The sequence below is a fragment of the Mobula hypostoma genome, chromosome 8, assembly GCF_963921235.1.
Source record: "Mobula hypostoma chromosome 8, sMobHyp1.1, whole genome shotgun sequence".
Classification (NCBI taxonomy): Eukaryota; Metazoa; Chordata; class Chondrichthyes; order Myliobatiformes; family Myliobatidae; genus Mobula; species Mobula hypostoma.
This window is the reverse complement of record NC_086104.1, coordinates 153,973,392-153,986,857: the sequence shown is the minus strand read 5'-3', so window position 1 is coordinate 153,986,857 and position 13,466 is coordinate 153,973,392. Positions and strand designations below refer to the sequence as shown.

The window sequence follows — 13,466 nt, the reverse complement described above, 5'->3', positions numbered from 1 at the left end:
CGGTGCAAAAAAGGTTGGGGACCCCTGTTATAGGGTATCTTCATCAGCATGCGCCGTGCTGTATGTTGTGGGCCATCATTGTCCTGTGACTGTGATTGTTCCTGGCAAATTTTCCGACAGAAGTGGTTTGACATTGCCTCCTTCTGGGCCGTGTCTTTACAAGACGGGTGACCCCAGCCATTATCAATGCTCCTCAGAGATTGTCTGCCTGCTGTCCGGTCCCGTTGCCAGTAAGGAGTCTGTACGTTCTCCCCGTGACCACGTGGGTTTCCTCCGGGTGCTCCGGTTTCCTCCCACAGTCTAAAGACATACGGGGTAGTTAATTGGTCATTGTAGATTGTCCAGTGTTTAGGCTTGGGTTACATTCGGAGCTGCTGGGCGGTGCGTCTCAAAGGGTTGGAAGGGCCTATTCCGTGCTGTATCTCCAATAAAAATAAAATAACCGTAACTTGTGGTAGGCACCTGCTGCTCATACGGCCATCCACCACCCATATAGGGGATAGCTGATTTGTAAATATTCCGCACATGAGGCTGCTTAGCAAGACAAGAGCCCATGGAATTACAGGGAAGTTACTGGCATGGGTGCAGCACTGGCTAATTGTCAGAAAACAGAGAGTGGGAATGAAGGGACACACATAAAAATCGCTGGTGAACGCAGCAGGCCAGGCAGCATCTCTAGGAAGAGGTACAGTCGACGTTTCAGGCCGAGACCCTTCGCCAGGACTAACTGAAAGAAGAGATGGTAAGAGATTTGAAAGTAGGAAGGGGAGATCCGAAATGATAGGAGAAGACAGGAGGGGGAGGGATGGAGCTAAGAGCTGGAAAGTTGATTGGCAAAAGGGATCCATCCCTCCCCCTCCTGTCTTCTCCTATCATTTTGGATCTCCTCCTCCCCCCTCCCACTTTCAAATCTCTTACTGTCTCTTCTTTCAGTTAGTCCTGACAAAGGGTCTCGGCCCGAAACGTCGACTGTACCTCTTCCTAGAGATGCTGCCTGGCCTGCTGCATTCACTGGCAAATTTTATGTGTCTTGCTTGAAATTCCAGCATCTGCACATTTCCTCGTGTTTGTGGGAATAAAGGGATCCTATTCTGGCTGGCTGCCGGTTACCAGTGGAGTTCCACTGGGGTCGGTGTTGGGACCGCTGAATCTTACCATCTATGTCAATGATTTGGACTTGTGGATTTGTGCCTAAATTTGCCGATTATACAAAGATAGGTGGAGGAGTGGGTAGTGTTGAGGAAACAGAGAGTCCTCAGAGAGACTTAGATAGTTTAGGGGAATGGGCAAAGAAGTGGCAAATGAAATACAATGTTGGAAAGTGTATGGTCATGCACTTTGGTGGAAGAAATAAACGGGCAGACTATTATTTAGATAAGGAGAGAATTCAAAATGCAGAGATGCAAAGGGAATTGGGAGTCCTCGTGCAAGATACCTTAAACGTTAACCTCCAGGTTGAGTAGGTTGTGAAAAAGGCAAATGCAATGTTGGCATTCATTTCTACAGGTATAGAATACAAGAGCAGGGATGTGATGTTGAGGCTCTATAAGGCACTCGTGAGACCACACTTGGAGTATTGTGTGCAGTTTTGGGCTCCTTATTTTAGAAAGGATATACTGGCATTGGAGAGGGTTCAGAGAAGATTCACAAGAATGATTCCAGGAATGAAAGGGTTACTGTATGGGGAACATCTGGCAGCTCTTGGGCTGTATTCCCTGGAGATCAAGAGAATGAGGGGGGATCTCATAGAAACATTCCAAATGTTAAAAGGCCTGAACAGATTAAATATGGCGAAGTTATTTCCAATGGTAGGGGATTCTAGGACAAGAGGGCACAACTTCAGGATTGAAGGACGTCCTTTTAGAACTGAGGTACAGAGAAATTACTTCAGTCATAGGTGGTAATCTGTGGAATTGGTTGCCACGAGCAGCTGTGGAAGCCAAGTCATTGGGTGCATTAAAGGCAGAGATAGATAGGTTCTTGATTAGCCAGGGCATCAAAGGATATGGGGTGAAAGCAGGGGAGTGGGGATTACTGGATGAAGTGGGTCAACCCATGATTGAATGGCGGAGCACACTCGATGGGCCAAATGACCTACTTCTGCTCCTGTACCTTATGGTCTTATATTCAGGAAAATGATATGGAGGACGAGGAGATCAGTGCTGAGCCTATTAATACGTTAGGGCATCTAGAGGTCAAGGAGGAAGAAGTGTTTGGCCTCCTTATGAGTATGAAGGCGGATAAGTCCCCAGGGCCCAATGGGATTTGCCCCAGATTGTTGAAGGAGGCAGAAGACGAGATTTGCTGGGGCCTTGACCAGGATATTCGCATCTCCTCTAGCCACAGGGGATGTCTCGGAGGAGTGGCGAGTGGCTAATATTGTACTTTGATTTAAAAAGGGAACAAGGGAAGATCCTGTGATCTATAGACTGGTGAGTCTCGTGTCAGTTGCAGGAAAATTGCTGGAGGGAATTCTTAGGGAGAAGATATTGGAGCATATGGGAACCCATGACCTTATTAGGGAGAGGCAGCATGGCTTTGTCCAGAGGGCCTGTTCCTATGCTATACTGTCCTATGTTCACTCCAAGATGGTGAGATTAGGTCCGGTGACACTTCTTTCCACTATTGTGGACATAGTGGCCCACGTTGTAAAGTTTTCGCCGTTTTTATAATTCAGTTCTCACTTGATTAGCGTTGAGGGTAAAAGCTGGTTTATGATTCACCGCTGCAGATGAACCTCAACGTGCCGGAAGGGGGGAAGCAACGGAGGCGGCAACGCAGGAAGGAAACAGCAGAATGAAGAGGATCTTCGGGTTTGAGTTGTCAGATTTCCGAAGTTGGCATCGATTTGTTTGTTTGTTGAATCGACCCACTGACCCAGCGTCCCTGGGGGTCTTCAGACTTCTCTTCGGTGAGTATGGACTTCAATCTCTTCCTGATAAAGAGTTTATTGTTGTAGTGAAGGCTGGGACTCAATAGTGATGTCTTACTAAGTCTGGAGATTGTCTTCTGAGTCCTCTCCAAAGGCTAGAGTAGGGTTAGGCCATTCGGTCTGTTGATCATGGTTGATTTTTATCCTTCTCAACCCCATTCTCCTGCCTTCGTCCTGTAACCTTTGACACCCTTGCTAATCAACATCTAAGCCAATTTTCCAGCAGCGCTATGGTATGTAGAGCTTCGATCAACTGTTCCTGCAAACCACGTCCGATCACAGCTTCACGTGCTGTCTTTAGTCTTTGTAACCTGCACTGGTTTCAAAATCAAAATTCCTTCCACCAGGAGTGGAATCCAGGTCAGACCACAGGATTACATGGTACCTCCTCTTCCTGCTCTGTGACTCTCAACCAAGATCTACATCCCACGATCACTTCCTCCCAACTCTCCACAACACCTAATCAAAGGTCAACATACCATGCCCACAGAGCACACACAGTCCACCGACTCCAATCTCCAGGCTTCAGCTATCGGGCTTCGATCTTCGGCGTTGATCCCTGGACTAGCCGACGGTGGGACCCTGCCCTTTCCTGACTATCTGGCTTTATGCCCACCTGTTCGCATGGTCTTCTGAACCGGGGACCGCCCGACATCCACAGACGTCCTTCGTCACACATCCAAGTCACTGGTCTTTGAGCGCAAGGCAGACGTGTAAACTCCAGATGCCCTTTGTCCACGTTGCTGGCTGTCGAGCGTGGAGCGGAGGCCTGGACTCCAGATGTCCTTTGTCACCCGGCCACATCGCTGGAGTTTGAACCTTACCTCTAACTTCCACACATCCCTAGACTGGTTTCTCATTCCCCATACCACTGTCCCTAAACCCTAATTCCCCTCTCTATCCCCAAAACCATCCCTACCGATTACAGAAAACCAACTAACTCCAAGCCACGATTTGGTAATGAATAACCAGTGTCAGCAATAGTACCTAACCTTTCTCCAACTCACTGACCGAGGCCAGAGACCGGACATTTGGGCATTGTTTGTGATTTGTAGATACCTCAGCGTCAGTGTAACTGAGCTGAAGAACCTGGCCTTAACCCCCTGAACAGAGAGGAGACCGAAGCCGAACTTTGCAAGAGAATGTTTACTCATCTCGCTGAGCAGATGAGGAAAGAGCTACAAAGGTCGTCACGTTGACTCATGCTGACTTGCAGTTATGTCTGTCCCCTGCTTTGTAAACCCAGGCAATTGTGTATCGCCTGCCTGTCCCATCAGGGAAGGTTGGAGTTGGGGTAGGAAGCAGAATAGTTGGGCCCCTTTCTACCTTTAGTTAACTCCACGTGCATACATTTTCCAACGGTGGACTGCTGGCAAGTGACCTGTCCGGTATCACACCTTGATTTGAGATAGTAAAGCAAATTATAACTCAATCACGAGGAAGACTGCAGATGCTGGAACTCCCAGGCATTGCACACAAAATGCTGGAGTATCTCAGCAGGCCAGGCAGCATCTGTGGGAATCCGTCAACAGTCGACGTTTCATCCGGACTTTAAAGGAAGGGGGAAGGGCATCAGAATACGAAGGTGGGAGGAAGGGAGGGAGAAGTGCAAGGTGGCAGGTGATAGGTGAAACCGGGAAGGAAGTGAAGTGAAGAGCTGGGAAGCTGATTGGCGAAGGAGATAAAGGGCTGGAGAAAAGGGGGAATCTGTTAGGAGAGGACACAAGACCATGGAAGAAAGGGAAGGGGGAGGAGCACCAGAGGGACGTGATGGGTAGGTAAGAAGAGAAGGTGTGAGAGGGAAACAAGGATGGGGAATGGTGAAGGAGAGGATGGGGAGCAATTATCTGAAGTTCGAGAAAACAGTGGTCATGCATTCAGGTTGGAGGCTACCTAGACGGAATATAAGGTGTTACTCCTCCAACCCGAGCGTGGCCTCATCTTGGCAGTAGAGGAGGCCATGGACTGACATGTCAGAATAGGAATGGGAAGTAGAATTGAAATAGGTGGCCACCAGGAAATCCCACTTCTTGTTGCATATAGAGCAAAGGTGATCTCATAGCTCCCTCACTTTTAAGATAAACGCTGTATGTCCTACCCCATACGGTTGATTCAAAGGAAGGAGGTACAGGTCCCACACCACCAGGTTCAGGAACAGTTATTACCCCTCAACCATCAGGTCCCACACCACCAGGTTCAGGAACAGTTATTACCCCACAACCACCAGGTTCAGGAACAGTTATTACCCTACAACCATCAGGTCCCACACCACCAGGTTCAGGAACAGTTATTACCCCTCAACCATCAGGTCCCACACCACCAGGTTCAGGAACAGTTATTACCCCTCAACCATCAGGTCCCACACCACCAGGTTCAGGAACAGTTATTACCCCTCAACCATCAGGTCCCACACCACCAGGTTCAGGAACAGTTATTACCCTACAACCATCAGGTCCCACACCACCAGGTTCAGGAACAGTTATTACCCCTCAACCATCAGGTCCCACACCACCAGGTTCAGGAACAGCTATTACCCCTCAACCATCAGGTCCCACACCACCAGGTTCAGGAACAGTTATTACCCCTCAACCATCAGGTCCCACACCACCAGGTTCAGGAACAGTTATTACCCTACAACCATCAGGTCCCACACCACCAGGTTCAGGAACAGTTATTACCCCTCAACCATCAGGTCCCACACCACCAGGTTCAGGAACAGTTATTACCCTACAACCATCAGGTCCCACACCACCAGGTTCAGGAACAGTTATTACCCCTCAACCATTAGGTCCCACACCACCAGGTTCAGGAACAGTTATTACCCTACAACCATCAGGTCCCACACCACCAGGTTCAGGAACAGTTATTACCCCTCAACCATTAGGTCCCACACCACCAGGTTCAGGAACAGTTATTACCCCTCAACCATCAGGTCCCACACCACCAGGTTCAGGAACAGTTATTACCCCTCAACCATCAGGTCCCACACCACCAGGTTCAGGAGCAGTTGTTACCCTACAACCATCGGGCTCCTGAACCATTGTGGATAACTTCACTCACCTCAATTCTGAACTGATTCCACAAACTATGGACTGACTTTCAAGGCCTGTACTACTTGTGTTCTGGTATTTATTTAATTTTTATTTGCACAGTTTGTTGTCTTTTAGACCACAGACATGGGAGCAGAATTAGGCCATTCAGCCCATCAATTCTGCCTCACCATTCCATTATGGCTGATTTATTATCCCTCTCAACCCCAAGTGCAGTTTAACTAATGCATTACATTACATCCTTGCTTTTGTATTTTAGTCCTCTTGAAGGCATTTGCCTTCCTCACCACAGATTCAACCTGCAAATTAACCTTTAGGGAATCCTGCATAAGGACTCCCAAGTCCCTTTGCACCTCGGATTTTTGAACTTTCTCTCCATTTAGAAAATAGTCCACACTTTATTCTTTCTATCAGAGTGCATGACTATACAGTTCCCTACACTCTATTCCATCTGTTACTACTTTGCCCATTCTTCCAATCTTCTGCAGGACTCCCTGCTTTCTCAACACTACCTGTCTGTCCACCTATCTTTGTGTCAGCTGCAAAATAAAAATGCCTGCAGAAACCCCAGGGTTGTATGTGGTGACATGTACGTACTCTGATAATAAATTTTACTTTGAACTTTGAAATTTGGCCACAAAGCCATTAGTTCCTTCATCCAATTCATTGGTGTACAATGTAAAAAGCAGCAGTCCCAACACTGTCCTCTGTGGAACACCACTTGTCACTGGCAGCCAACCAGAAATGGCTCCTTTTATTCCCACTCTTTACCTCCTGCCAGTCAGCCAATCGTCTATCCGTGCAAGTATCTCTCCTGTAATACCATGGGCTCTCATCTTGTTAAGCAGCCTCATGTGTAGCAGCTTGTCGAAGGCCTTCTGAAAATCTAACTACACAACATCCACCAATTCTGCTTTGTTTATCCTGTCTGTTACTTCCTCAAAGAATTTCAGCAGGTTTGTCAGACGAGATTTCCCCTTGATTTCCCCATGCTGACTTTGGCCTATTTTATCATGTGCCTCCAAGTACCCTGAAACCCCATATTTAGCAATCAACTCCAACGTCTTCCCAACCACTGAGGTGAGGCTAACTGGCCTTCAATTTACTTTCTTCCCACTCCCTCCCTTCTTAAAGAGTGGAGAAATATTTGCATTTTTCCAGTCCTCTGGAACTATTCCAAATCTAGTGATTCTTGGAAGATCATTTCTAATGTTTCCACATTCTCTTCAGCTACTTCTTTCAGAACCCTGGGGTGTAGTCCATCTTCCTTCAGATCTTTCAACTTCCCAAGCACCTCCTCCTTAGTAGAAGTGACTACACTCATTTCTGCCTCTTGTCACTCTCAAATTTCTGGTATGCCACTAGTGAAGACTGACACAAAATACTTACGCCAGCATAACATGCCCATAATTTACTAACCTTAATTCGTATGTCTTTGGAATGTGGGTGGAGATCAGAGCACATGGTGACAGGGAGAATACAAAAGCTTCTTGCGCACAACAGCAGAAATTGAACCCTGATCAACATGCACGAAATGCTGGAGGATGGGAGCTCAGCAGGTCAGGCAGCATCTGCAGAAATGAATAAATGGTTGACATTTCAGGCCGAGACTTCTTCAGGACCTGCTTTGGGTTTCCAGTGTCTGGAGGATTTCTTGTGTTTTTTTTTTGAACCCCAATCGCTGGAGCTGTAAGTGTTACTCTACCGTCCTGCCCTTATTCGGACATTTTATAACCCGTTCCAATAAAACACCCACTTGATAGATTAGTTCTTTCCATTCCCAGCCCTTCCCAGATGTCCTTTGAAAACCAAAGCAGCCACGTCCTTGTTCATTGTCTTGAGGGTGTAATTAAATGCAGCTGGCAGATGAAAATTCTTCAGATCTTAGCTAAAGCACTCAGCTGGTACCTGCCTTCTGTGTTACATTTCACATTCTGCTTTTAATGACCTGTTTACGTGAATTCTGTTTGAGCTGGTTAAAATGTTTTTTTATTGGCTCCGTTGCACAGTTGGAGAGGGGTAACCTGGAAGGCTTTTCTTGACTATGTTACCAACTGTGATGATGAGTAACTGCGTGCTGCCATTGCCACTGTTCCCTGCTTCCATGGCAGGTTCCCCGTCTGGAGAGGGGCTACGAAAAATCGTCGTGACTTTCTTGCCCTCATTGAAACGAGGAGAAGATGGCAGCACGCCGCGCATGCACAGCTCTCCAGTGCAAAATGATGTCATATCTGTTAAATAGGGGCCGTGGACAATTCCGATTTGATGGAGAATGGACGTGCAAGCGCAGAGGAACATCTGGAGAAATTTCTGAAACGCCCGTCCGCTGCTGTTGTTACTGCGCGGTCGGGAATCTTTTGGAGGGTAGGCCTCAAAATCCCCGGCTTTGCCTGCTTTTGGCGACCGAGAAGGAGGTTGTATCGTTTGGACAGAGATGGCGCTCAGTTCTCGGTGTCGGAAAGCTCGAAGTTTTCGGATGACTCAGAGTCGGATTGTGGTCGGCATGGCAGGGAGAGTTTTTCTTCCCTCTCCCGTCTGCGTGAGATGTGGGACACTTGAGAAACTTTGAACTTTACTGTGCTCATGGACTTCATCATCAAGTTATGGTATTGTTACACTATTTGTAACTATATGTTATAATTATTGGTTTTGTCAGTTTTTTCAGTCTTGGTTTGTCCTGTGTTTTGTGATATCACACCAGAGGAAATAATGTATCATTTCTTAATGCATGCATTACTAAATGACAATAAAAGGGGACTACGTGTCTTCATTATCTAACACATCAGAGCTTAAATGTTTAAATTAATCAGAGGCTGCTGTCACTGGGTTCAGGGTTGGAGGAAGCAGAGAGCATGACTATACACTTCCCTGCACTATATTCCATCTGTTACTTCTTTACCCATTCTTCTAATTACAGTAAGTATATATGTATATTGAATATTTAAATTAAAAATATTGCAAAAACAGAAATAATTTTTAAAAAGTGAGGTGGTGTCCATGGGTTCAGTGTCCATTTAGAAATCGGATGGCAGAGGGGAAGAAGCTGTTCCTGAATTGCTGAGTGTGTGCCTTCAGGCTTCTGTACCTCCTACCTGATGGTAGCAATGAGAAGAGGGCCTGTCCTGGGTGATGGGGGTCCTTAATAATGGGCGCCACCTTTCTGAAGCATCGCTTCTTGAAGTCCTGGATACTACGGTTTATTATTGTCACATGTACCAAGATACAGTGAAAAGCTTGTCTTGCTTACTGCTCACGCAGATGAAATCATTCACAGTGCATTGAGGTAGAACAAGGTCAAACAGTAACAATGCAGGATAAAATGGCACAGCTACAGAGAAAGAGCAGTGTAGGTAAATGATCAAGTAGAGATCACGACGAGGTTATTTACAAGGTGAAGGTGTGGATCAGCTAAAATGCAGCTTGTGTTGGTGATCAGACTTTGGGCTTCCTCCGAGTGATTCCGTGTCCTTCGGCCGTCCTGATATCTGGGGGTGCCCCTCAGGAAAGGGCGAGTCAGCTGAAACAAGTTGGGGTTCTGTGAAGGACGTTGGAGAACCGAGCTTTTCTCTCCCCTCCCTCTGCAGGTTTGCTGATGACCCTCGACATCCCACAAGAGCGGGGCTTGAGTTCACTGGATCACAAGTACTTTGACGAGCTGGTTGTCTGCCGTTTCCCTCTGTTCAATTTCCTGAAGCCGCTTCCTTTGGACTGGATGTACGTGGTCTTTGTCACCATGTGGTTAGGTGAGTCTTAGAGCTTTGGTCCAAGTCTTGGGACCCCAAAGAAATTGTCTATATTTTTGTACAGAATCCTAAGACCATGAGACAGAATTAGACTGTTCGGTCCATTGAGTTTGCACCACCATTCGATCATGAGGCCGAGTCATTGAGTATATTTAAAATGGAGGTTGATAGGTTCTAGATTAGTAGGGGTGTCAAAGGTTACAGGGAGAAGGCGGGAGAATGGGATTGAGAGGGATAATAAATCAGCCATGGTAGAAGGGTGGAGCATAGTCAATGGGCCAATTAGCCTAATTCTGATCCTATGTCTTGGACACGGCATTAAAGGCTACCTGGGGAAGGCTGGGGAATGGGGTTGAAGAGGGGAAAAAAATGATCAGCCATGGTTGAATGGTGGAGCAGACTCGATGGGCCAAGTAGCCTAATTCTGCTCCTTTAGTCTTAATGGTTTTATAGTTTTATGACTGATTTATTTTCCAATCAAGAACCTATTAACCTCTGCTTTAAATGTACCCAACGTGTTGGCTTCCACGGTTGTTTGTGGCAATGAATTCCACAGATTTACAACCCTCTGGCTAAAGAAATTCCTCCTCACCTCTGTTCGAAAGGAATATCCTTGTATCCTGAGGCTGTGCCCTCTGGTCCTAGACTCTCCCATTATTGGAAACATCCTCTCCATGCCCCCTTCAGAATCAATGAGGTCCCCGCCCCCCCCCCCCATTCTTCTAAAGCTCCAGTGAGTTCAGGCCTAGGGCCTTCAACAACATCGAGTACCCTTATTCAATAGCCTGCAAATAATCTACCATGTATCCACCTAATTCTCTTGTGAGGGCCCTTATTGACTCTACACCATCCAGACAGACAGTGAGACCCAGATTATTGCTGTTTCCAGTGCTTTAAAAAATTTATACAGCATTATGCTAAAGTCTTAGGCACATTATCTATATAGCTAGGGAGCCTAAGACTTTTGCACTATACTGTAGTAATTTTATGTAATGCGCTGTACTGCTGCCACAAGTAAGAACAAATTTCATGACATGTGAGTGATAATAAAAGCCGGATTCTGAAATGGGTTTCTATTGTGGACTGAGAAATACCAAAGAGACGTTCTCTAACGATCAACAAACCAGTTGTTTGGAATCAAATGACCTTGGTGTCTCAGGGCTGGGTGTGTCTGCACCCGTGCCTCCCCCTTCCCCTGGCTCTCCTCTGCCACCTGTGCCACCTCTGCCCCTGGCACTCCTCTGCCACCCGTCCCATGCCCCTCCTGCGGCGCTCAACGTCCCCAACAGCCTTTGCTCCCACCACGTTCATAAACTTGCTTTCTGCTGTACATGGATAAATAAAATACTGTGCAAAAGACTTAGACACATGAATAAATGTGTGCGCCTAAGACTTTTTAAAAAAAACTTTACCCTTCCATCTTCTCTTAAGCACTTTGATTCTGTGCTCTGCGGTCCTTGAACTACCTGGTAACAGGGAAGACTTTCTCCTTGTATACCCTATCATAACCACTGTGTATCGCCAGTGACCCAGACTGAATTCTGCAGGGTCAGTGCGAAGTTTGTATGTTCACCCATGCACTATCCTGGCAATGTCTGAGTGCTGGCTTGTAGAGTTCCATTTCCCAACCCTGCAGTCTTTCACTTGGATAACTTGCTTTATCATGCAGCGTTAACATGGTTAAAATAAAATCCTGATATCACTTGCCACTTTCATTTTCAGAAGGTTAGAAGCACGTAGTTTGTTAACGCAAAGATCTCACAGAGAACAGGGAGCTCTTTGTTGCTCTGGCTAACATTTGTTATTGTGAACAGATCATGTCATCACTTACCCATTGTAGTTTTCAGGATACTGTATCGTTACGCTCCAATTCTCTTCTGCTTCATTGTAGTTCCAAATAAAAGATTGTGTCGAGAATTAAGTGGTGGAGAGTATTTTACCCTTTGACTTGCTTCTCGATAGGTGCGATTGGGATCATGCTTGGATGTTTCTATAGGCTCTCCTGCCTGATGTTTCTTGTCCCGTACTGGTATAACTTCTTCCTGGACAAAACGGCATGGAATAATCACTCATACCTCTATGGACTCATTGGCTTCCAGCTCACATTGATGGACGCCAATAGATATTGGTAAGAAGTTTACAGTTTTGGCAAATACAGTGGTCAAAAAGGACAAAAAAAATTAAAAACCTGTGGCTATTTAAAAACCTGAAATAAAAACGGGACATGGGACGTCCAAACCTCCTGGAAATGATCAGCAGGTCAATCAGCCTCCACGCAGAGAGAGAATTTTGTTTTGGTCAGTGATATTTCATGAGAATGGAGGAGACATAGGAATGAAAAATGTTTTTGGTGGCTGAGATTGTGGAGTGGAGGAGAGAACTGTGCACGAAAGGCAGAGCCTGAATCTAATGACATTAGATGAGTTTTTGGTCATCGCCTTAACACTCTTTCCAATAGGGCATTACTCTTTCTAGATCAATTATTTGAGACTAGTTATAGTGCCAGTAATTGCATAGGTGGAGATCAACTCTACTTGTAAGGACTGGTTTGGACTTTGAGACATTCTGGTCTGTGCGATGGTGGACTATACCACCCAGTGGCTCCTTCCCATCTCTGGTGTCCACTGGCCCTTTTCCCTCGCTGTGGGGCACAGTGGCTCCTTCCTCTAGGCCATCTGACCCCAATCACCTCAGACCCAATTTATATCAATGGTTCTACCACCATCTGAATCTAGGGAAGTTGAGCACAGGCCAAGCTGATAAGCCAGTGCGAGATTGGAGGAGATGTGCTTCAGAAACATCGCCAGTGAAGGCCTCACTCTTCTCTCGGGTCGACAACCCATGACAATAGACAATAGGTGCAGGAGTAGGCCATTCGGCCCTTCGAGCCAGCACCGCCATTCACTGTGATCATGGCTGATCATCCACAATCAGTATCCAGTTCCTGCCTTCTCCCCATATCCCTTCACTCCGCTATCTTTAAGAGCTCTATCCGTCTCTTTTTTGAAAGCATCCATAGACTTGGCCTCCACTGCCTTCTGGGGCAGAGCATTCCATATATCCACCACTCTCTGGGTGAAAAAGTTTTTCCTCAGCTCCGTTCTAAATGGCCTACCCCTTATTCTTAAACTGTGGCCTCTAGTTCTGGACTCGTCCATCAGCGGGAACATGCTTCCTGCCTCCAGCGTGTCCAATCCCTTAATAATCTTATATGTTTCAATGAGATCCCCTCTCAGCCTTCTAAATTCCAGAGTATACAAGTGCAGTCGCTCCAATCTTTCGTCATATGACAGTCCCGCCATCGCGGGAATTAACCTTGTGAACCTCCGCTGCACAAAGAACAGCAAAGGAGCTATGCTTGGATCTTGTCCATTATTTTCTCCTTCCTCGTTTCCATGGAAACAGATGCTTGACTCATTATCATGTTGCTCTTCGCCGTGTGCAAATAGGCCGCCGTGGCTCCTACGGCTCCTACAAAAGCTCCACGCCGCCTCCAAGGGGTTTGTAAGATGGAAGTTCGAGTAAGCACAGTGGCGTAGCAATTAGCGTAACACTCCTACTGCGCAAGCAACCCGCGTTCATTTCTCACCGCTACCTGCAAGGGGCTCTGTACGTTCTCCCTGTGTCTGCGTGGGTTTCCTCCCAGAGCTCTGGTTACTTCCCACATTGAAAAGGCATACGGGCGAGTAGATAATTGGCAAGATAGGTAGAATTGGGCAGTGGAGGCTCGTTGGTCGGGAT

The 13,466-nt window shown here is 46.6% G+C and overlaps 1 protein-coding gene across 3 annotated transcripts in view; it reads left to right on the top strand.

Annotated features, from left to right (window-relative positions):
- ggcx (gamma-glutamyl carboxylase) overlaps nucleotides 1–13,466 on the top strand; it is a 71,111-nt gene that overhangs the window by 3,486 nt on the left and 54,159 nt on the right. For all 3 annotated transcript variants that reach the window (XM_063057125.1, XM_063057126.1, XM_063057123.1), the window contains exons 2-4: nucleotides 2,732–2,911; nucleotides 9,567–9,725; nucleotides 11,688–11,853. In XM_063057125.1, coding sequence (XP_062913195.1) covers nucleotides 2,732–2,911; nucleotides 9,567–9,725; nucleotides 11,688–11,853 — 505 coding nt within the window. The remainder of the gene's footprint in view (nucleotides 1–2,731; nucleotides 2,912–9,566; nucleotides 9,726–11,687; nucleotides 11,854–13,466) is intronic.